The sequence below is a fragment of the Mastomys coucha genome, unplaced genomic scaffold (genome assembly GCF_008632895.1).
Source record: "Mastomys coucha isolate ucsf_1 unplaced genomic scaffold, UCSF_Mcou_1 pScaffold21, whole genome shotgun sequence".
Taxonomy (NCBI): Eukaryota; Metazoa; Chordata; class Mammalia; order Rodentia; family Muridae; genus Mastomys; species Mastomys coucha.
The window spans coordinates 100860683-100886055 of NW_022196904.1; the positions used below are offsets into that span (position 1 = coordinate 100860683).

Below are 25373 nucleotides of genomic sequence, written 5' to 3' on the forward strand. Positions count from 1 at the left end.
ATATTGGCTGAAAAATTTATCTTTTATCTAGCCAAATTCCCAGATATATCTGGTTCTAGAGTCTATAGTTTTAGCTCTTATATTTAGGTCTTCCATCTATTGAGTTCATTTAAAATATAAAACATTTTTTGAGACAGGATAGTCTTATATACAGTCCAGGCTGCCCTGGAACTCATTGTGTAAATTAGACTGGCTTTGAACTTGGTTCCAACTTGCTACTGTTGTTTAAAGTTTTTTTTTTTTTAATTTTGTATTTCATTCCTCATAAAGAACTTTCTGACCAAGATTGAACAATGAGAACCAATTTTAATGGAACATCTAGTTTTTTTAGTTAAATTGTGGGGCTGGGAGAGTCCTGTGTATTTGTCTTGCTTCAAAGTAGAAGATTTTAGGAAATGTAGACAATAGGAGAAGTATTAACTGCTGATCAGGTAGCTACAGAAACTATGGAGACACTTAAGAGGAAAGGAGATGAGAGGTAGCAGGAAGATTATAATTTTAAGAGGGGGAGAGGTGATCCGTTCTGATTATCTTCAGCTATGTAACTACTGGTCCCCATTACCTCTTCCTCACAGAATAACAGCCCAGGCAAGACAGGCAACAGTAACTTATTTTTCTGCTGAGTGGCGTCAACCAGGCAAGGATAGGACTGGAAACATCTGAAGGAGTCCTCAGACTGCAATATCAATAGTGGTTGTCAGCTAGGATCTCATTGAGGCTAGGAGTAGATGGCTACCCATGGCCTTTTCATTTGGCTATTTAGTTTCCTTCCAACCTACAAGCTGCAACTGTAAAGGCTTGTATCTAAGTGAACCAGGAATCTAAAGTCCTTTCTAACCCAGCCTTGGAAGTCATGTTGTGTAGCATAGAAATCACTGAGACCCATCTATATATGTAGAGTGTACCATTAGATTCCTGTGTTAGCTAAGAGTAATGCCAAAGAATTGTGCACGTGTTTTTAAACTGCCACAGTGAAACTTGGGCCAAAGAGGTAAGGCTACCAATGGAAAAGCAGTCTGGGTACTATGGACAGAAATGCTAAGACTCTGAGAGTGGAGGGTACCAGACTGCTCAGGTTTATAAGTGGCCTGTTTTTCACTTTATGATGAATGACTACTCCAAGGGCTAAGAGCTTTGTTCACTGTTACATTCTAGCCACTAATGCAGCTTTAACAGCTGGTTGCAGATCGGTATTATTTTGTGAAAGATATAGACAACATTCTGAACCAAACTGAAGTTTTCAAAGTAACTGTTGTAGTACAGGAAAGTGGGTATTGAAAGATAAACAGCACAATTCAAATTGTGCCAAACAGAATGATCATGTTGGTTAGAAACTGAGTTACTGTACAATAGAAAAGGTTTTGGTAGAACATATATTGAATTTGCTAATGATTGTTATTTTAGAATTGCCTTTTTTAAAAAAAAAAAAAAAAAAACTCTTGTAGTCCAGGCTGCTCTTGAACTAATTATGTAGCTGAGGATACCATGAACTTCTGATCCTTCTGCCCTGAAGTCACTGTTTGAAAAATGATTACTGCTACTAGAATTATATTTCTATTGTAAAGGCAAAATAACCTTTAATTCAGTATGTTCTCCATATTAAGCAAAAGAGGAGGCAAGAGATAAATGTGTGTAGAAGCATGGATATTGTAGACTCAGGATTTCAAGAAATTGCTTCTTGGTAATTTACAGTAACTTATTTTTTTCTTGCATACAAAAATATGTGTCTGCTTTCATAGTTTTAAAAAATAGTACCTATAGTAAGCTGATCTTAAAGGTGCCTTTTGTTAAAATATGCCAGTTCATGTCATCACTGTACCATATGTTTTCATTATATATACAAGACTGATACCCAGCATTAAAATTGCAATATAAATTATGAATGAAATTCTAGATGGTCTGTAATATTGTAATTGTATGTGTCTTAGAATGTATTTTGCTTTTATTTCAGTTATGCCTTTATTTTATGGAAATAATTCATTTTGTTTTTATATGCTATAGGATGTGTTTTGGAGATGCAGACAAAATATCTTTGATGAAATGAAGAAGAAATTTTTACAGGTAGCTTGCTGGTGTCACTGCTTTAGTGCAATAGTCAGCAGAGCAAGTAACAGCATGCTTGTGTTTTGTTCAATAGCAAAGCATGTCTTAAGTTTTCTGCTTGTCTGGCTATTTTACTCCTAAGCAGTTTTAGTAGCATACAAGTCATCTTAAATGAATTTTATATCTGTACAGTCCTTTGTATTTAACAAGTGAATAAGGAGGAAGAACTGAAAGAAAATAGTAGAGCCCTTAGTTTTGCATTTGGATGTAGTATTTGGATGTATTATTTGCCTGTTGTTATAGATATATTTATTTTCTGCACTATTAATAGTACTAGGAATTAAATAAATTACTTACAAAGCTACTGCTTAGAGATTTTTGATGTGATTTATTTATTCATTTATTCATTTATGGGGGTGGGAGGGGTGCTTGCTACTGCATGAGAAGGTCAAAGGACAGCTTATTAGGGACTCCATTCTCTGTTTTCATCATGTAGACTCCAGGAATTAAGTCTAGGTCTTCAGCTCGACAGCAAATGTCTTTACATACTGAGCCATTTCACAGGCCCTATATCTAGACATTTTATTGAAGAATTAGATACAAGTGTTAGCTTCTTGATCCCTTGTGGTTCTAACAAGCCCAAACTTCCCTGTGCACTATACTCTAACCAATAGTTCATACCTCTCTCTTCTTCATTCCTCCACATCTGCTTTTCCCCTCAAGTTTCTTCTTTGTGTTTCCATGTGTCCCAAGTGTTGTTGTAAGTGACCATTTAGAAAACAGATAACTTGAGTATGCTAGGGGTTTGGATGGAGTATAAAGAGACTCTTAAAATAGTTTTTTTTTTTTTAATGTAAATCAGGATCTTTAGTCAGCAGACCAAGAATTATTACTTAAATTGTATACTCTAAACAAGGCCAAGAATTATGTAAATTTCAGTTAGCAAAAATGTTTGTACTCAGTAATAATCTGTAACAGTGTAGTATTTATGAACAGTGACTAGCTACAGCAAAGACCTAAAACTGGCTAGCTTATGGCAGCTTTTGCCCACAAGTAGAGAAATGGACTTTGCATGTACATAAGTTTGTAACCATATTCGCTTAGTTCTAACATCACTGAAGGAAGAAAGCCTGGAGAGAAAACAGATTGACAGTTGAGTGTAGAAGTAAAGAAGACCCTTCACGGTGATTTAATTCTTTAACTTTTTTCTCTCAGAAAAATCAAATGTTGATAGCTTTGTTTTGTTATTTTCTACGTCTAATGGCGTTGAACATATGCCATCAACTATATATCTTTGTATTTTTAAATACAAAACATCTAACAACTGTTTTGTTGTCAGGGTTTTGTGGTATTGTTGCTTTTGAGGTATTGGGGATTTAGTGTAGGGCTTCACACTTGCTAGGCAAGCCCAGCAAGTCCCTAGTCTCTTTTTAGTTTCTTTATTCTGAGTCAGCCTCACTAAGTTACCTGACAGGTCTTGAACTTGGGATCTTCCTGCCTCAGTCTCTTGAGTTGCTAGAATTACAATATTGTAAGCCTTTGCTAAGCTTGGGGACGTTGTTGTCGTTGTCGTTATTACAAAAATCACAGTATTGATAGCAGTAACCTCAAAGTTTGACTGTTAAGAATGTTCTTTTTAAAAAAAGATGATTTGAGAGCGGTATACATTCAGGGTGTACTTAGGATTTCCCTTGTCAGCTACGTCTGTATTGTCCTAGTAGCAGAGCTGTTTCTAGAAGAAAACACTACTCTGTGATTATCCTAATGTGGTTACTTTTTCGAATCAAGGTTCTATTATTTATTTTTACTTTTTGAGGGTTTCTTTCCATTGTGCTGGGAAATCAGCTGCTTGTGCAGGAGTTTAGACTCAAGCAGCCGACTTCGACACGCAGTGCTTAGGATGATGTGTGTGTGTGTGTGTGTGTGTGTGTAAAATAAATAGACTTGATTGTCCTTGTAGCTTTTCTATGTAGGGAACTTTACTCTTCCAATACCGTATCCTAAGTGCATTTGTCTTCCTAAATGGCACCTTTTGTAGGCTTTTAAAACTTCGTAGCTTTCTCTCATCTTGAGTTCTTAGAACTCTTTGGACTAAACATTTGCTCCCTACTCTAAAGCATGATCTGTGCTCAGGTGTGTTCCTACTCCCACCCCACTACACACAACCATCATTACATCTTTCTGTAATAGTTTGCATGTGCCTGACTGTATCTTGCCATATTTTTGTTACCTACTGTTGATAGCAGCCTACCATAACATTTAGTGGTTTAAAAGAACAATTAATTTATTTACTCAGGATTGTGTGGGATGAAGTCTGAGCAAAGACTCAGCTGTTGAGCTTTGTTCCTTGAGGTGTCATGTCTTGGCTCCATTTAGCTGATGCTTGTCTTTGAACGGAAAGTCCAAGAATGCTATTCTCGTGTGTCTACCTCAGTGCTTCCACTCAGTGGACACTTTTGCCAATGTAGACTGCTAGGGCTTCCACATACAAGCTAATGCTGGTGTAATTGGATCTCTTACATGTGGGCTGGTTTATAGAAGGGGAGGTTTCAAGATGCATGGGGGAGACTGCTGGTTTCTTAAGGCCCAGCACAGTGTCACACATTCTGGTGGACCTAAACATGGCCACATAGCCAACTCAAATTCATGAAAAGTGGGGAAAAGGGAAAAGAATAGCAAAGAGTTTTAGCATTTTGTAGTTCACCTGAAGATAATACTATCTTTTTCTTTGGGCATAAGTACCACCATTCCGCAGTGGGGCCGCAAAGAATAGGTATCTACTCCAGTTGTCTCAGGTCTATGAAATGCATTTGTAAATTTAATGTTTTAGAAAATTATTAAGTTGATACTGTAGAGGGGTTTTGATCTTGAAAAGCTGTTTATTATGAAATTACAATGGCTTATTTATGATACTTTCCAATGGGGAAATTTTTTTATTTTAACCAGTTTCCAAATTTGAGGTGTGGAAAAGAAAAAATTTTATAGGGATTTTAAAGTTAGGTGAAATGTATGGTTGATAGGCACATATTAAATTTAACTATAGATGAAGTAAAGAAAAGCCAGATAATTGGGTATAAAGGGCTAGTCTAGACCTTTAAAAAACATTGTATTTATTTAAATTATACTAGAAGTAAATTCAAGAGTAAAATATGGTAGGCATAGAAATTTTAGAAAACAAAATGAATGGGTGCAAAACTTTATCACATAATTGTTTTTAAAATTTTGTGGGCTGGGATGTAGTTCAATAGTTCAGTAGCATGCTCAATGCTCTGACTTAGTCCTTAACACTGCCCTCACCCTACCCCCAAAAAAGTTCCGATCTAGGAATCAGTAACATAGGATGATAAAATATTAATCTATGCACTAATAACATTTTCCCCCTTAAAGTGATAAATTAATGTCTGATAGAAAAAGAATTGGATGATGTATTTATAAGAAAAGAATTGCAAAATAGCATGTCTGCTCTAATTCAGTGTCTGTATCTAAGAAGCCTGTGTCTGTGAATAGGAAAAGTTCTGGAAAGTTGTTCAACAAAATGTTACTAGGTTTCTTTTGAGATATAGAATTATAAGTCATTTCTCTGTCTTTTTTTATATTCTTCCATTTATTTATGTATTTTATTTAGTGACAAGGTCTAGCTCTGGCTGGCGTGGAACATTCTCTTGTAGACCAGGCTGGCCTTAAACTCAAACCTGCCCATCTCTGCCTATTGATTGCTGGGATTAAAGGTAGGCACCACCATTTCCAGCCTTTACTGTTTTGTAAAGGGCAGCATAGTTATATATCTAGAAAATAATTATTGCCATTAAAAGAAGTAAAAGGAACAGATAAAATTAAATTTTATGTTTATTAAAGCACAGTTGGCCTTCACAAGGGGTCTATTATAGTAACTTCTATGTACATTCAGGTAGAAGGAGAAGAATCTAGAATTTGTATACTTTACTCTCACACAAGTTAAGGAAGTTGGGAGCTAGGGATGCATAGCCCTGTGATCTTGCTATAATACCACTGTTAGTATACTATGCTACAGCATTTTCCATATCCATATTCTTCTAATGTGTATTGGAATTATGAAAGCAGATACTTGCTTTCATAATTCCAGTGGGTGTGGCAGATCATGCCTTTAATACCAGTACTTGGAAGGCTGAGGCAAGACAGTTCAAGACCAGCCTGGCCTAGGATGTTAACAGACTCTGTCTCAAAACAAACAAAAGCCATAAACCAAACAACAACAAAAAAAAGGTCAGTAGTTGAAATTATTTTGAGTTCACTCTTTTACTGCAGACCAGATTTTTTTTAAAGGTCTGGCTTATGTTTATTAATTTTGGTTTCAAGTGTGTAATACAGTCTGTTCTGTGTGTTAATGTCCACTTTAAATACGGAGTTGAAGGCTTTTCTTTCTTTTCATGGGTATATTAATAATACCCTTTTGTTGCTGTCAACTTTTATAGAATGTATTTTTTATTTTCATTTTTGCTATTGTTAGTAAATAAAATTTTTATTTGTCTGAAATGAAGCACTAGCCAATCTGTTTTATAGAGATGCATGTGTTTCTATTCCAGTCTAATAGGATTAACCTTAATTCACACAATCCCTTACAAGTCCAAAATTGACATTGCAGAAACAAATTACAGTGATTTTACTTTACTTCACCTGACATAAACTTTGTGGCTGTTCTGTTTTCAGTATTAGTCACTGGTATTAATTCTAATTTAAATTGGATAATAAGAACGTAAAATGTTGAAGTTGATCCTGTTACAGACAAGGAATTCTTGGAAGTGGGACTGTAAGTAAGAGCTAGAGTATTGGCTAACTTGCAGAGACTCTTAAGTTCAGTCCGCAGTACCACACAGTGAGGAGAGGTGAGAAAGGGAGAAGAGAGGATGGGACAAGAAGGGGAGAGGAGAAGACAAGATGCTTAGCTAGAACACCAGGGTGTAAAGAGTGTGTTTCTGAAGAGCCTGTCATGAGGCTGCCAGATGTCCTCCAGGGAAAGCACAGGCTGCATCTCCAGAGCTAATATTTGAAATACTGTTTTGGATTGAAGGAATCTGAGATTGGGAAAGATTGAAACTTCTCAGGAAGGGAAGATGTTGTCATAATTTTATAGAAGATACTCTGATTATAGCAGAACAGAGCAACGAGGGTCACCCATGTAGACTAGATGCTGTTTGGTGCTGGTGGCAGGGAAAGAGGAGAGCTGGAGCTGGAAGACGCTCAGCTTGGCTCTGGTTTCAGAAGCTGAGTAGGTATAGGTGGCTCATGTTGAGGTTGCCATTAGATGAGCAAGAGGGGAATTTCTTCTACTCAAGCATCTGGTGTATTCAGATACAGTTGATGTAACTACTAATACCATGGGAAATGGAAAAGAAAATCAGTTTTCAAGAGCTATGGGGAGGGTATAGGGCATATTTTTTTTTTTTTTTGAAAAAGATATTTTTAAAAATTTTTTGTCTTAGCACTTACTGATAAAAAGAAGGAAGGAAAATTTAGAAGGAAGGAAAATTTAAAATCCAGTTTCCAGGTTGATAGCTGAAAAGACTTGGTAATGATATATTTTTAAAAGTCAAACTTGTTAATTGAAATTTATATATATATATATATATATATATATATATATATATGAGTATTTTGCCAGCATGTATGTCAGTCCACCACCAAAATGCCTGGTATATGTGGAAGCCAGAAGAGAGCATTGGATCTAGAGCTGAGTTAGAAGTGGTTGTGAACTCCTCAGCATGAATACTGAGAACTAAATTCAGGTCCTTTAGAAGGGTAACAGGCTCTCTTAACCTCTGAGTCATTGCTTCAGCCCCAAATTTTGTAATTTTTAACTTTTAAGTTTTCATGGCTTCTTGGCTCAATTGCTTTATAACCTTAAAAAGTAAAAGCAGATACTCACAGGAATTGCTACTTCCCCTAAAGCAATCATGATGCTTATGTTTAACATGATCTACTGGGATGTGTTTCAAACAGTAAAACAGTACAGAGAAAATACTGTCTTATGGGTTCTTTATGCTGATCATAAAATTTTATGGTTAATTATACTTGTGTTTCTTTTAAGAATAATTGAAAATAACACTTTTTTAAATTTTCAGATAGAAAATGCTGCTGAAGAACCTAGAGTCTTATGTATAATACAAGACACTACTAACTCAAAGGCAGTGAGTGAACGGATCACATTAAATTTACCAGCATCTACCCCAGTCAGAAAGCTCTTTGAAGATGTGGCCAACAAAGTAGGCTACATAAATGGAACCTTTGATTTGACATGGGGAAATGGAGTCAATACTGCTGATACGGTAAACCCTCAGACTTAAAGCATTTGCTTAAGCTGCTAATAATAATGTCATAGTTGTGCTTACTGCTGTTGTTAGTAGTGATAAAATGAAAGCTTGGACATTACAGTTCCCTTTATATGGTTATCAAAACCGTAGTAGCTAAATGTAGGCAAAGTGACTGGTCCCTCTTCCCTTGCCTTCGTTCTGGAGTCACCAGTTGTTGTCTGAAATTTTGCATAATATCAGGTCATAAGTTTTGTATTCATAAAAGGGTGACTATCATACATATCAACTAAAGAATTTCCATGTTTACTGGAAGTTCGCTTTAACAAAAATTATGAATAAAATCACTTATTTCCTTTTATTTGTGTAACTGCATTTTACCTCTCAAGCTCAAAGGTATTTCTGATGTATAGTCTCAGATGTGTGAGTTTGTTTTATGTCTCAGTTTCTGTGAAGTCATTGCTTGCTTCCTTTGTGATGTTTCTGATTCATTTTTTGTGTTGTCTCATTTCTGTACTACAGCATCTCCTCAAAGGCTTAGTGATTCTTGTTTTACTCCAAAGTCTTTGTAGTCGAAAATCTCCGTGGAGGCTGATTAAATGTGCAGTATTCCTTTCCATTTTCATGTTGGAGGGATGGGCATGCCATTGTCAGCCCATCTGACTGGAGTTGAGAGATGACTAGCATCAGGTTGCATGGCTCTGCTCTCTACCTTGGTGGCTCTAGTATTCAGAGAATAAATTCTGTTGTCCACTGCTTAGTCCAAGGAGGGAAAGGAGGGGCCAGACTGACCAGAATGCCTTTTCTCATTTGTTCGCCTGAGTTCCCTGGCCTCAACTCTTGACCTTTGTCTAGTGTTTCTTACCACCTTTATCTCCTATAGGTACTTTGAACTGTAGGTACTTTGAGCTCTAGGCATTTTCTAGATTTGTTTTTTGTTTTTTCATAAATCATAACTGTTTTCTATCTTATTTTTTAATTTCTCAGAATTTCTGGTATGTTCATGGTACTCTGTTTTCCTGTGCTATTGCCAGATTAAAAAAAACAAACAAACAAACAAAAAAGAACTTGACATTCTTGGAGATTGGAGGATTATCTAGTAGACACATGATTAGGGATTGCAGGAATGAGCTACATAGCCTTCTTTGGTTTAGCTATTCAGTACGTTTAGCTATTGCTTATCTGGGGATTCTTAAAACTCATGTGTCAAAATATTTTAATAGTCTGTAGTTGTATAAACTTTTTTTAGTTTGTATGATAACCTATTGCATCGCATACATTTTAGAAGAAGAAATCTATGTATATATACAAGCTGTATTGATTTTTGGTACACATTATGCTTAACATCAATCCCTTAGCCTTTTCTTTGTTTAGGGTTTTAGATGCTGGGGACTGTGAGCCTCTGGGATGCTCACAGCATATACTGTCAATTTAGCTTAGCAGTTTAGCTCATGATAGAGAGGTGCATTCAAAACCTAGCAGAAAAGAAATTTAGCCAAATCATTACTGAAATAATTGCATGTAAATATGTCTGTATTTGGTGTTCTGTTATCACTTTTTTATATATACTCTTAACATTATTTTGTACCATAGGCACCACTGGATCATACCAGTGACAAGTCTCTTCTTGATGCTAATTTTGAGCCAGGAAAGAAGAACTTTCTGCATTTGACAGATAAAGATGGTGAACAGCCTCAGATGTTGTTGGTAAGCTATTTAGAAAGACATAATTTTTGTGCACTAGGAATGCAGTTTTCTGAAGGAAGTAGAGACATACAATTGGGTGATAATGATAGTTGTATGTGATGGCATGGGTGTCTCAGGTCTCCACAGCACCATTGTTACATTTAATTTGTTGCCTCACTAGAACTACTGCTATGCAAAGGATGGGGAGGCTCAGGTTAGAATACCATACAGACTTGTAGATCCATGGCCTTTCCTCTGGCTCAGTATAAAACTCATTATTTCTTTTGGGAGACCATTTCCATTCCCACTCTAAACACACCCACCTCCATCTTTTTGTTTACTAATATGTCAATCAGGTGCTTCCATTGATTTATTCACAATTCACTTATTTGAACAGGCATTACTATTGAGCCCACTGACTCCCAATTGGAAGGACATTTTTCCAAAGTTTTAACTTTTGAAGAGGTGTGCAAATAGAAGTAAAAGCACTATACGTTCAAGATACTATTTCTTTTTGAACTACGGTGGGGGCTGGAGAGATGTCTCAGAGATTAAGAGCTCTGGCTGCTCTTGTGAAGGATGCAGGTTTGATTCCTACTTAGCACCCACATAGCAGCCCATAACTGTGATTCCAGTCCCAGAAGATTCAATACTCTCTTCTAGCCTTTTCAAGTACTGCATGCACAGACATATATGCAAACAAACACTCATACACATAAAATTAAAAAATAAAATATCAAAACAAAACAAAAAACCCACTATGGTAAGTAAATCTTGTTTGATGGTTATAAATTCCAGAGGATGTAGATGTGAAAAAAATTTAAAAGCCTGGTCTGATTTGCGTAGGTGTTAGAGCCTTTCTCTTCACTACAGTTTGCTTTGGACAAGTTGTTCTATTTAATGGCCTTCAATTAGAAATGTGTTGTGAATAGAGCTGTCCCTTTGAGGCAGAGATGGTGATAAGCAGTCTGTTCATGCTGAAGCAGCACTCTTAGGTACCCTGAAGCTCATCTTTTGTTTTGTGGCATCACAGGGTTTTGAATTGGTTTTGGGTGACTCTGAAATCGGAATTAGCTATTACAGCAGAGCTCCAGATTCTCAGTGTTAGAGTTGCAGCTTCAGTTGCTTAGTCACCGTCTTGCCTCATCTTCATTGCTTATGCTGGTTTGTGCCCTTTAACCCTTTTCATTGTATTACACATTAACAGGAAGTTTCTCATTAGAGCCTGAGCAGCCCTCCATTTCATCCAGTAGCTCCTCCACATCGCTCAGCTTCTAGGCCTAATCTATAAAAGTGACTATGGAGTGCTCACTAAGACTTCATAGTGGTACCTCTAAAACATTTGAAGGAGGGCTTTAAAGGAATCTACAAAATTAAGTTCTTTGGGAGGGGCCAGTCCTCTGAGTATTACTTAGTCCTCTGAGTGAGACATCTTTCAGAGCTACCTGCAGGAAACCTAGGACACACTTTCCTTGGGTGCCTGTTAGAAGCAGTCTTAGCATGCTTCAACTTTTTCTCAGTAAATACTGGTTATGCTGCTTTTTAGGAGGACTCCAGTAATGTGGACGACGGCGTGCATGACAGGTTCATAGGTCCACTTCCAAGAGAAGGTTCTGTGGCCTCTACCAGTGATTATGTCAGCCAGAGCTACTCCTATTCATCAATTTTGAACAAGTCAGAAACTGGTAAGGCCTATGTATTGTTGTGTTCCATACAGTCATAATCTCAGCAAGTTCAAGCTTAATTGAATTTGTTCATTTCATCAGTAGGAACTGAGATCCCAGAGCAGGATGACTGTCCAGCAGCAGCAGAGTCAGCACTGCTAGCCTCTTCTTCCCTCATCCACTTGCTGTCTTAACTGCATCGTTACTACCTTTATTATCTGCAAATTAAAACATAATGGATATTGTGTTCTGAAGGAAAGTCATTTTGGTTACTTTCCCTCAAGAGTGCATTCTGACATTTCTGAAGTCAGCTTCTCTGGAAATGAAATCTTTTCTCATTTTTAGATTAAGATGGGCTGTGAGGAAATATGCTTCCATGAAGCAGACAGAACACACTTACTCTATTGGACCTACTATATTTTTTAGTTTAATTGTTATGTTTGAAATAAATTAGGTTTTCACCACCCATGTGGGGGCTCACAATCATCTGTAGCTCCATCCAGGAGATCTGATGCCCTCATCTGACCTCCACAGGCACACATGTGGTTTGTATACATGATGTACACATGCAGTCAAAACATATATACAAATAAAATATGAAGAAACAAATATTTTTTTAAACCTGTTAGGTTTTTTTTTTCTGAGTATGATTAAGCCTAAATTATTTTAAAGTTTTTTATTGTTTATTTAGTGTGCATAGGTGTTTGATAATGTGTATCTGTATACCATGTGTGTTCGTTACCCACTGAGGGCAGAAGAGGTGGTCTGATCCCCTGGGACTGCAGTTACAGACAGTTATGAGCTTCCACATGGGTCCTCTGGAAGAACAGCCAGTGATTTTAACTGCTGAGCCCTCTCTCCAGCCCTAGATTATTATTTTATTTCATCTTACTAGGCTAGCTTATATGAAAGTTTCGTGAGTATATATGATTGGTTAATTACCTTATGAATATAATCTAGATACATGTCATGTCTTCATCTTACAACAACCCTTTTTCATAAGGTAGTGTTTGTCCATGTTGAAAGAAATAGAAACACATATATAGAGAGAAGTCTTTTGTACAGCTAGTTAATGCTAAGCATGGTTTTAGAAAGATTTTAAATATCACATTAAACACCTATCTCAAATAATAGTAAAGCCGTAGATATACATTCCAGACTTTGTTTTAATATGATTTATAGTATTATATTTATTATATTTTGTAATTAGAACTTAGAATGATTTTCTCATAGCTAATCACTGTGGAGTTTATTTGCTCTGGAAATAGCAAAAGGGACTATATGGTCTTTGGTTTATAACTTCTGTCAGTAGATTTTTGGTTGCATACCACCCAGGATAAAAGAGAATGCAGAATTATTTCTAAGTATAGCATATAGTAAAATTGCTTGAAAAGTCACAAGGATTTATTTCTTCAAAAGTCATGTAGAAATGATTGCTTAAAATGTAGATTTCAAGGTTTACTTCCCAAAGTGCTAGTGGAACTGCTCTGAGTCAGGACAGAAATTTTTTCATCTTGTTTTAAATAAGTACTGTGAAGATTGTTCTGAGATTATTAGGATACTTTGAAAAAGTTCCAGCTTTAACAAATCAAAATTCTTGAAATAGTTTGATATTTGTTCTGACAGCTAAATCCTTTATATGAGAAATTTATAGAATGCCATTTCTCATTTATAAAATTAAAAGGCACTGACAGTATTCCACATAGTAACCACTTTTAGTTATTTTGCTTATTTTTATCTTTCCTCATGAAATATGCTTTTAAGAAAATGGAGGATAATGCTTTTTAAAAAAAAATACATAAGCACAGGGATCTGAGTTTGCTCCTGTGTTAGTATTGCAAATCAAATATAATTTGATTCATAGGGTTGATGATGGGGGGAGGGGGCAGTTGGGCTAGTTGGGTCTTCCTGTGTTATATATGATATTTAAAGTGAAAATGTTTATGCATTTCCATCTTAATTATTGGTGTTTAAACTTAAGGAATAAGATTATTTATACTCTAATAATACCTAGTATAGTACATGTGTTATTCTTAATGTCTTGTTAAATACCATATAATATCTATTTTATCTTGGTAACAAAGTATCCTGACTTTTGTTGAGAAACAAAGTTTACCTAATACATACTGCAAAAGAGAACTTTCTTTTTTTTTTTTCTTTTTTTATTAGATATTTTCTTTATTTACATGTCATATGATATCTCTTTCCCAGTTCCCCTCTGGGGGAAAAAAATTTAAAAAACAAAAACAAAAACAAACCCCTGTTGCCTCCCCCCTCCCCCTGCTCACCACCCCACCCTCTCCTGCTTACTGGCCCTGGCATTCCCCTACACTGGGCATAGAACAGAAAAGAACTTTCTTAAGTGGCATTGAAAAAAAAAAAAACAGGGGCTGGTGAGATGGGTCAGCGGGGAAGAGCACTGACTGCTCTTTGGAAGGTCATGAGTTCAAATCCCAGCAACCACATGGTGGCTCACAACCACCCGTAATGAGATCTGACACCCTCTTCTGGTGTGTCTGAAGCCAGCTACAGTGTATTTACATATAACAAACAAATAAATCTTTAAAAAAAAAAAAACAGAAATAATTTCCATCTAAGCAGTCTTGTTCTCTGTTTTGTTTATATTATATATTTTGTAGTATTTTAGCCCAAGTGCTGATCTGTCTATATTTGTATTTTCTCTTTAAAGGTTATGTGGGACTAGTAAACCAGGCGATGACGTGCTATTTGAATAGCCTTTTGCAAACACTTTTTATGACTCCTGAATTTAGGAATGCATTATATAAGTGAGTATTTGAAAAATGTTCTATAAGTAAAAATACAGTTTTTAAATAATAAATTAAATTTACTTTCATAGATTTACTTGTAATATTTGGGGTATTTCTTACTTTATAAGATGACTTCTTGTATATTATATATGAACAAGAATCTTCTGAAAGACTGACATATAAAAGAAATGGGGAGGGAGAAATCAGAAATGACCTGATAGGAAAGGATCAAATTAGTGAATATCCCCATTCATAATTTTACTGCTTTTATAGGGAAAGGGATGTCTGATTTTGAGAGAATCCAGAACATATGCATTGATTTTCCCCCCTCTAAATTTAAGAATTCATTGTTATTTTTTGAGCTCATAAACTCTCTAAAATACAACATAGCTTGTTTGTTTAAATGTGTACGTATAAGCCGGGCAGTGGTGGTGCACACCTTTAATCCCAGTACTTGGAAGGCAGAGGCAGGCGGCTTTCTGAGTTTGAGGCCAGCCTGGTCTACAGAGTGAGTTCCAGGACAGCCAGAGAAACCTTGTCTCGAAAAAAAAAAGAAAAAAATATATATATTAAAAAAATGTGTATGTATATTTCTAAGACTAGATCGGATACTTTAAATGCTTTATGGAGGATCGCTGTGTCTAGTAAAATGCAGCCATTTTATGACTATTTTCTTATAGTTCATGTACTTTTGCTTAGTATATTTAAAGTATCTGTAACTTAGGGAGTGTTTTGTTTTTGTTTTGTTTTGTTTTCCAAACAGGGTTTCTCTGTGTAGCTCTGGTTGTCCTGGTACTCAACGCTGTAGACCAGGCTAGCCTTGAATGCACAGAAATCCACCTGCCCAAATGCTTGGATTATAGGTGTGTGCTACTATGTCCAGCAAATTTAGACTTTTAAAGTCTAAGTAAACTGATTCTTTTTCCTTTTTCTCTTCCTTTGAAATGATCTAAGTATATATTTGAATTCTCTTTAAAGTTGTAATGGTATTGGTTGTATTGCTCGTGTTCTCACACATATATTCACTTTTAAGCTTGTTCTCTGAATTTGCTTGTAGAAGCAGACACTTTTAACTCATCATGTGTTGCCTAGCAATAATTATATTCTAGGTTCTTGGGAGGATAGAGAGGAAGGAAAAGTAAGATCTATTTTTTCAAGTAATTTATGATCTGTCTATAATAACCACCTGTGTGTTGTGAAATAATTTATTTAACATTTAGGGTCAGCTAAATGCCAGGAGAGCTGAAAGAGGAGAGATATTAGTGAGACATGGAGAAATGAATGGCTTAGTGAAACAGATAGAGCTTGAAATAAGTCATGAAGTAGGTGTTTGGGCCAGGTTGACAAGAAAGAGGGCATTATAAGGAAACTTTTAGATGTCATAGTGAATAGTAGTTAGTGTTCCCTAAATAATGTGTTGACTGTTGGGAGCACTTTTATATACTCACCCACTTCTCAGAGTAGCTGTGAATTATCTGTTGTTATCACCACTTGGTAAAATCAGTTACTAAATACACAGAAACTGCTGAGGCCATACTGTAGGTGCCAGGATGCATTCGCTGTTGTCCCTGTGCTATAACTGTTGGCAGTGATTGGGGTGGGTTGCAGAGGTCCCTAGATGAGCACATGGCCGGGGTGGGCTAGAACCTGCTGGGAAAGACTTAAGTACTCCAAGATGATTGCCTGCTGCCACATATCTGCCCGGCATCCTGGGTGCTTGTTTAACTGTGTGTTCTGAAACTCCAAAGGTAGCCAGCAAGTTTGCAACTTCTGTAGAACGGACTATTGGGTAGCAAGCATTCCTTGGACACTGACTGCATTACCATGAGTTTTGTCAGACACAGTGTTAATAAGACTTGAGTTCCCCCTAAGAGCTTCCATAGAGAGCCTGTATAAATAAGTTCATTTTACAAGCCCAGTATGCCAAGGGAGATAATAAAGCAAAGTAGAGAGAGTCACTTATGGAGGAAATGTTGAGCAGGATCACAACTTCAGACAGTAAGGAAGGGAAATAGCCATGAGAGCAGCCTTCATGGGAACCCAAGAACTGGGGGTAAGCGAAATCCACTGTGAGCAAGGGTGAGGGTTAAAACACAAATTCAATGAGGACTTTTGACATTGAGATTATAGATGGAAGTTAACAGCAGGTGACAACAGAGCCAAGCCTGAGAGCACTGATATCTTGAGTGTAGATAGACCTAGGGCCCGCACTAGATTGCACAGGAGAAGCACCACAATGAAAGATGAATTTGCACATTCATCCTTTGTGTATGACCCACATAGACTCTTCATTGTTGACTTGAAGACTTGTGATACATTCTATGAATTATTAGGAAAGCTTAGGTAGTGCAGGTTCAAAGAGTGATTTGAAAGAAATCCTTTGGAGGGCCTGTGATTAAGACGAACTGGGATGCATAAGGTCATAATGGCAATGGTGGGTAGTACTGGTATTTTCAGTGAAAACCTGAGATGACACTCTGGCAACCTTTTTAGTAGTAAAAGAATGGGAAGAATTGAACATGCCAACAAAGTGTCTGACTATATAACCTGTGAAATCTCGTCCCAGCAAGATTTATAACCTTTTAAGGTTGTAATGGAATTTTGAGATCCTATAATGTCAGTTCTAAAAACCTTCCATAAGGATAACTAACAGGAGAGCTAGTGGCTGAGTATAGAGGAAGGTTAAAGCACATGTGATCTCAGAGATGGGATAGAGAAGAAAAGTGAATTAGAGGCTGAAGGGTTTGCCCATGGGTAAAAGGGGACAGGGCCACACAGGTGCAACCTCTCAGTCCTAAATAAGAAAAAGTGAACACTTAACAGAGGGATAGAGTCAAATCAAAACCATTTGTAAACTGGAAATAGAAAAATTAATAATCAAGCCTCTTTTGGAACTAAAAAAGAAATAGAGAGTAGTGGAGGGGGTCTTAGCATTGCCAGTTTTAGACAGGACACCATTAATAGTATCCTTAATGTTTGGGGGTTTGTATTTTGTTTTATTAATTACAAAATCACCTTAAGAACTCTAGAGTATAGTAACCAACTGGGGTTATCCAGTTTTCTCTCTGCCATATGATTCTAAGTTTTTTATCTGGGAGTACCTGTCGATAGGCCTAATGATCACTTATAAATTTATGAGGATAAAATTCTACTGGGATTATTTTATTTACCTAATGGCTTTTTAAATTTTATGTGCATTGGAGTTTGGCCTGCATGTATGTCTGTATGAAGAAGTCAGATTCACTGGAACATAAGTTACACACACTTATGAGCTGCCATCTGGATGCTAGGAATTGAATCCTGGTCCTCTAGAATAACAGCCAGTGAATGCTCTTAACCCTGATCCATCTCTACAACCCCATTAATAGCTTTTTAAAAATGTTGTATGGTTGAGTATTTCAAACATTTAAAAATGAGGAAATAGTACCACAAGTCCATGTGCACTTATTACCCAGCTTTGAATGGCATTTATTGGTAATTTCATCTTTCTGTATCAGTGTTTCTTAACTTGTAGGTCACAACCCCTTAGGGTTGGGGGCTTGAACAATCCTTTCTCGGGGGTCACATATCAGATATCCTACATATCAGGTAGTTATATTACAATTCATAATAGTGAAATTAAAGTTATGAAGTAGCAATGAAAATAATTTTATGGTTGGGGGTCACCACAACGTGAGGAACTGTCTTAAGCAGATGCGCCATTAGAAAAGTTGAGAACCACTGCTCTATATGTAAACTTCCATCCTGATGGCTTGGCAGGCATCACTTCATTTCACCGGTGATATAACAGCTCAGTGTTTGAGATCCTGTGATGGCCACATAACTTCTTGATCCATTTGTATAAGTCAGATCCAAACAAGACTTACACATTATAATTGATCAGTATGATTCTTAATTGATTTAATCAGTTTTTAACTTCTGTTCTCCTTTGTAATTCTCTGAAAATGTATATATTGAAACACATATATTTGTCATGTTTTTTCAAGTTTGGGTTTTAATGTTTTGTCAGTGGATATTCTACAATTTTTTTGTGAATTACTTATTAGGACAAAGTTTTCATCAGATTCAGATCTGACCCTTACATTTAAGTGAGCTTTGTCTTTTATTCTCATGATTGGAGCTGCCTTGTGCCTTTTGTTTAGTTTCGAATTTGTAAATTAGAGAAAAACTAATTAGATATTCTTAGTTTTAGTTAATATCCAAGTTCTTTGTATTGCCTAGAATTAAGACCTTATGTGATGATTTGATTTTAAATATGCTTTAAAGAATGAAATCATTTGATATAATTAACATGATCTCATCCTCCTAGATGGGAATTTGAAGAATCTGAAGAAGATCCTGTGACGAGTATCCCATACCAGCTTCAAAGGCTTTTTGTTTTGTTGCAAACCAGTAAAAAGAGAGCAATTGAGACCACAGACGTTACAAGGAGCTTTGGATGGGATAGCAGTGAAGGTAATAATTCTTTTAATGATAACAACTTCTAGTGTTCAGAGACTTCTGGACTACAATGTCATACCTATGCAACATATCAATAACTTAATTATCTTTACCTGAAACATCTTGCCTTTTGTTTGGGTGTTAGTTTATTTTTAATTACTTAGTATCTAAGAGATAAATTTTTAACAATTAAGATTCTCCTATAATTAAATTTAATATGTTCATTTTTAAATGAGTTTAAAATTTTTTATAGTTTTTTCCAAACATTTTTTTACATAATAAAAATAGTGGAAAAAAACTTCATTAAAAAGGAGCAATTTTTTTTAACTTTGTAACTTTAAAAAATATTATTTCTCTTTTTATTGTTTTTTGAGATTATAGTGTAACTACATCATTTCTCTGTCTTCTTTTCTCCCTCCAAACCCTCTTATATTTCTTTTCTTGCTCTCTTTAAAATTTGTGGCTTCTTTAAGAAGCTGTGTAGTTGTGGCACACACCTTTAATCCTAGTACTAGGAAGGCAGAGGGAGGTGGATCTCTGTGATTTTGAGACCAGCCTGGTATACAGAGTGAGTTGCAGGAGAGCCAGGGCCACACAGACCTTGTCTTGAAAAACAAAAAATTACGGCCTCTTTTCTCATTAATTGTCGTTACAAACATGTGGTAGATATATCCATTAGGACTGGGCTCCATAGCTCTGCATTTTGGTTGGTTGTAGTTTTCTGTCTAATGCAGAGACAAATGTCCTTAATGTGGGGTGTCTAACACATTTCTTTACAATAAAAATTAACAAGTATTGCAGTATCACAAAGCTAATGCTATATGTAACACTGGTTTGATTATTTTCCTGTGACTATCCTTTCATGGATGTAATGTGTCTTCCTATGTTCTTAAAACTTCTTAAAATAGACTGTTTGTATTTGTGTTGAAACAGTAACACAATGTATACTGTCTGATACTATTTTTAATTAAATATTTTATTAAATAGCTTGGCAACAGCATGATGTACAGGAACTGTGCCGTGTTATGTTTGATGCTTTGGAGCAGAAATGGAAGCAAACAGAACAGGTAAATTCTCTCAAGGTGAAGAAACAATGTGTTAAGAAGGCAGATAGTATGTTAAAATGACTTTTATTTTGTTGGAATGTTCTAAGACTTGGGCATCATCAGTCTACTGTAGTTGGAAGTTAGATTACTAGACTCTCATCTCTTGTTGACTGAGTCTGAAGCATCTTCATCAAACCACTCCAGACCTTGGTTTCTTCATTGTCATAGTTGCAGTTTCTGTTGCTGACGTGAAACACCATGACCAAAAGCACCTTGGGGACAAAAGGGTTTATTTGACTTACACTTCCACATCATTGTCTATCATTGAAGGAAGTCAGGACAGGGACTCAAGCACAGCAGGAACCTGGAGGCAAGAGCTAATACTGGCCATGGAGGAATGCTGCTTACTGGATTACTCAGCCTGCTCTCCTATAGAATCCAGGACCATTAGCCTAGGCATGGCACCACCTACAACAGGCTGGGCCCTCCCCCATCAATCACTAATTAAGAAAATATCCTACAGGCTTGTCTACAGCTTGATCTTTTAGAGGCATTTTCTCAGTTGGGGTTCCTTTCTCTCTTGATGACTCTTGCTTGTGTCAAGTTAATATAAAACTAGCTAGCACATTCATCATCAAAATAATGAAATTTGGTCTATGTGAGCAAGAAGATCTTTTTCTGCTCAGAAGGTATATTGTTGGAAGGGTAGATTTTGAATAATTGTTCCCTTTTTTTTAAAATAAAAGATAATCTGTACTATATTATAAAGTCTGTTCATCAAGCTTTATATTCACTTTGAACAATTAGGTGTAGTCATATGCTTTGACATTTAAGGTCCTTATTTATCTGACCTAACTCACTGAGAGGCTTGGCTCTATGGGATTCTATGTGGATGAGAGTATAGACTGAGTATAATAGAACAGCCCAGGGATGAAAGACGAAGAGGTCCTAAGGTGGCAAGCTCAATAAGGACCTGTGATTGGAATATTGCGATGGCTTGGAAGAGAATCTTTTAAACAATAGGTGGGACCCATTTGTACATTATGAAATTAGGCCTATACCCAAACTTTTAAGAGATGAATAGAAAGTATATAAGGGAATTTATAAATAGGAATAAATATTGTTTTATAGCTGTTGATTTGAAAAGAAAAATTGTGGAGAAGTACCAGATTTTTTTTTTTTAGGACACTTGTTTGAACCAAAATCCTAGATGCAGAAGACCTGACTGAGGCAGGAAAATGAAGAAAGTAAATCAAGTCAGTTGTATTAGAGTAGGCAGCTTTGGTGGATCCAGTCTGAAGGTGTGTAGCTCTGTCCCGGACATTTCAAAAGATGTAAATTTAAAAGGAAGGAAACTGTTAGTATTTTTTTTCTGATCTGTTTTTTACTTGAGAAATGATTAAAAAAAAAAAAAAAACATTTAAACAACCTGTTTAAATGATTTCTCTGTGTAATCCTGTGGGATTGAGTAATTTATATAAATGGTATTAGGGGCTGTTTCTTCTTCATAGGTCTGAAGTTACCCTTCCTTCTTGTTCACATTCCCCTCTCTGAGTCAGCTGAGGCATCCCTACTGATTTCCTAAAATTTGATAACAAGAATCTTGAAGCAAGACATTCATATGAAGGGTCATTACTTAGGGAATTACCTGCCTACTTTGAGTCAGAAGAGCCCCGGTTGGCTGTGAGAAGTAGGTGAGAGATGCATTCTTTTAGATGAGGATATTTTGAGGGAGATTAATTCTAAGGTATTGTTTGAATTTTTGTATCTTACATTCTTTCATTGTTCTATGTTTATTATTAAAATTTAAACTTTTGTTTGCCCGAGTTAGCAGTGGAATTTTATAAATCAGAATAAACTCCTCTGAGACTAGTGGTGTTTGTATAAGGCATTCAGAACACAGACAACTCCTTAGTTCTCTAACAACCTGCCTGCCTAGTGTGGATTAGGATCCAGTCTAAGGAAAAAGAACATAGTGATTAATAATTAATGTTATTACAATCTATTTTACTACTTGAGACTTTTATTGATTTGAGAGTATTGAAATAGTTAATTATATACATTTTGTCTTCAATTAGTGATAATCTAATTTTATTAATTTCTTTTTCAGGTGATTAGTTTTTAGTCAATTTTGTTCCCTAAAATTTTAGATATTTATTATATTGGCTTTCTAAAACTTTAGTAAGAAAAAAATCAATATCGTTTTGTATCCTTCTAATACCAAGGATTGTATATTGATATAACTTAAAATTATTTGTAACAAGGAACATTTTTTAAAATGTGGATGTTATTTTTTAGGCTGATCTTATAAATGAGCTGTACCAAGGCAAGCTGAAAGACTATGTGAGGTGTCTGGAATGCGGTTATGAAGGCTGGAGAATTGACACGTATCTTGATATTCCACTGGTCATCCGACCTTATGGGTCCAGCCAAGCGTTTGCTAGTGTGGTATGTACCTTCCAGCTGACTGGATATTTACAGATAACACACACCCCAATCTATACTTACATATTATGTATACACATGTACAGACAACATCAATGATTGTGTGTTCTGTTTGCTAAGCCACAGAATTAAGGATATGTTAGTCAGGTTAACCTGGAGTTTTTTTAGACAAATATATGAAGTTCTATTTAAAATTTGAGTATTTTTTCCCTTCAATCTAAAATGTGTGGTGTAATAATTAGTTTCATGTTTAAATAAACAATAATATTTAAGGTTAAAACATGAAGTAAAGCAGTTATCCAAATTTAACATCTATAATCATCTTTTTAATTTTAACATTTCTAATCACCTTGTAAAATTTTTAGCATGATTGCAGGCTTAGCAATCAATGCTAAGATCTCTTACAATTAAAGAGAGGTCTTTTCTCATTCATTATGAAATTATCTTTTAATTGTTACAGCTGATACTACATGTCTCATCTTCATTGTATTCATAGTAGCCAGTGTTCAAGCACTTTTCTGCACTGTAGCTTGTAGACACTCATTTTCACAAGACTTACTAGATCCTCTTGGAATACAGGAATTACCCACCTGTATTTTTTTTTTTTGAAAGGTAGAAGACATATTGTAAATGTTCCAGAAATTTCTGTAGCAGAGAAATTTGTTATAGGTATTTTATTTGTATTTCTTTCTCTGTGGCACATTTGCTAATATTTCAAGGTACATAGAGATTCTGAGGAACACAGATTGGAGGATCTGTAATAACAGATCTAGGTCTAGGACAAATGTAATAGGTTTTCTTTCCTTGCCAAGTCTTCTAAATTATGTTTGAACCAAAATTATAATGCTGTCTAATGTGATTTTTTTTTTTTTTTAGTATAGGTATTACTATTATACTAGAGTAAATATTTAAGCCAGTTGATCTATAAATGGAATAGGGTATAAAACCATAGGGGCAGTTGGATACTTAGAAGTGATAGAAGGATGGTATTGATAAACCTGATAACTAGGGCAGTGATCAAAAAAGGAAAAGGACTCAAGCATACTCTGGGTACAGCAGTAGAATCTTGTTTAAATGTTTAAGTAACCCTTGGAAGGCACAAGAATGTAAACAGGAATCATAACCAAAAAGCATACAAAAATCTGAAAATAATATGGCCACCTTAGATACATGTGTATAAATATATCAATTTAGAAACAGTAGATTTTTAAAACACAATCCAATAATATGTTGTCCAGAAGGAATTTTCTGCATGCCCATGTGAGATGGTAGAAAGTGGTATGTCATACAAATAATCATCAGAAGAAATCAGAAGTGGCAGTGTATAAGGCAGATGAGGACTGTTTGAGAACATTTCCATATCATCAAGACAACAATACTAAACATTCATGCACCAACTAACGGCTGCAAAGTGCATGAAGAAAGAGCTTATGTAGAAAACACATACAAACTAATTTTTTCTTCTAGTCGTAGTTGGAGATTTCAGTACCCTATTCCTTTGCCAATTGATAGGTAAAACAGCTATACAGAGTGGCAAAGAAGTTATAGAAGAATCCAATAGTACCATCATTTGATAGAAATCTAATTGACATCAAATGTTCCATACACCTGCAAAGTACACATTTAAATGCCCATAAAATATAGTCTAGATAGGCCAAAGCGTGGGCTGTAAAAATACTCTTAAATTTTTTAATCACATTATATGATTTCCAACCACAGTGAAGTTGGCATAGATATCACTAGCAGAAAAAAATAGTTAAATAACCAAATACTTGGAATCCCATGTGAAAGAAATGAAGAAACTAAAGACTAAAAGAACATTTACATATCATGTACCAGACAAAGGAATATCTAAAACATAAAAAAAATTAAGGCATTGAGTTTTGTTTTTTTAATTTCACAATCCACTTAGAAAATTAGCAAAAGGCCAGGCAATGGTTGCGTACACCTTTAATTCCAGTATTTGGGAGGCAGAGGCAGAGATACCTCTGTGAGTTCGAGGCCAGCCTGGTCTACAAAATGAGTTCCAAGACAGCTAGGGCTACACTGTAAAACCCTGCTTCAAAAAAGAAAAGAAAAAAGAAGAAAATTAACAAAAGATTTCACCAGCACCAGCATTTCATTAGAGGGAACATTCCAAAATAAACAGTAAGCATGGTTATTGATCAAGTAGAAAGTCTCAATAGGAATTTTAAGAACTATTGTAGTTGAATGAAAAATGAAATTATAACATCACATTTTAAGACACAGGTGACACAATTTTGAAAAGAAAATTTACAACACTGAATAGTTCATTTTAAAAGTAAATTTCAAGTCGATAATCTTAAGGATTCATCTAACTTGGAAAAAGGAAAGCAGAAGACACCTAGTAAAAGCAATTATGCAAAAGAGCAGAAAGCAGTCAAAAACAGTAGGCTTTAAAAATACTTAGTAAGACAGAAAAAGAGATGACAAAAATTCCAAGCCATGGGGATGAAAAGATGTCACTCAACGGTTACATAACACAAACTGCAACTCACCAAGTGCAAATTAGGTTCTTTCAATAACCCTGTGCCCAGTGAGTTACTTAATTCCACAACTGAAACATTTTGGAAAAGGAAATTTTCAAGTCTGAATTGTTTCACAGGGCACTTGTACTAAACATTTTAAGAACAAAATATGAATTCAAAATAGTCTCTTCTTAAAAAGAAAGAATTCTTCCCTGTTTGTTTTGTAGACTCTTGATGTCCAGATTGTCTTAAGCAATGACGTTTGCTCTCAACAATTTGTTCACTGTGAGAGGTCTGGCTAACTCAGTTAAGCAGGAAGAGCAAGGTTTTTACTATAGATGATCGTATAGAAAGTCCTAAGGCAGATTTAAAACAAGCAGCTAACAAGGTAATAAGATTTTAGGCTATAAGGAAAACATTCAAAAGTCATTGTATTTCAGGGTACTAGTAATGAATAGGTGAAAATTAAATTTAAAATATAGGACTGCTTTCAGTCTTGAAAAAAAAC

At 35.6% G+C, this 25373-nt stretch overlaps 1 protein-coding gene across 4 annotated transcripts in view; it reads left to right on the top strand.

The window, feature by feature from the left end:
• Usp47 (ubiquitin specific peptidase 47) overlaps positions 1 to 25373 on the top strand; it is an 86296-nt gene that overhangs the window by 19931 nt on the left and 40992 nt on the right. For 2 of the 4 annotated variants that reach the window (XM_031387889.1, XM_031387887.1), the window contains exons 2-9: positions 2002 to 2061; positions 8142 to 8345; positions 9921 to 10034; positions 11560 to 11698; positions 14367 to 14463; positions 18755 to 18900; positions 19873 to 19952; positions 22230 to 22379. In XM_031387889.1, the coding sequence (XP_031243749.1) occupies positions 2002 to 2061; positions 8142 to 8345; positions 9921 to 10034; positions 11560 to 11698; positions 14367 to 14463; positions 18755 to 18900; positions 19873 to 19952; positions 22230 to 22379 (990 nt within the window). The remainder of the gene's footprint in view (positions 1 to 2001; positions 2062 to 8141; positions 8346 to 9920; positions 10035 to 11559; positions 11699 to 14366; positions 14464 to 18754; positions 18901 to 19872; positions 19953 to 22229; positions 22380 to 25373) is intronic. The other 2 variants (XM_031387891.1, XM_031387888.1) reach the window with 1 other exon arrangement.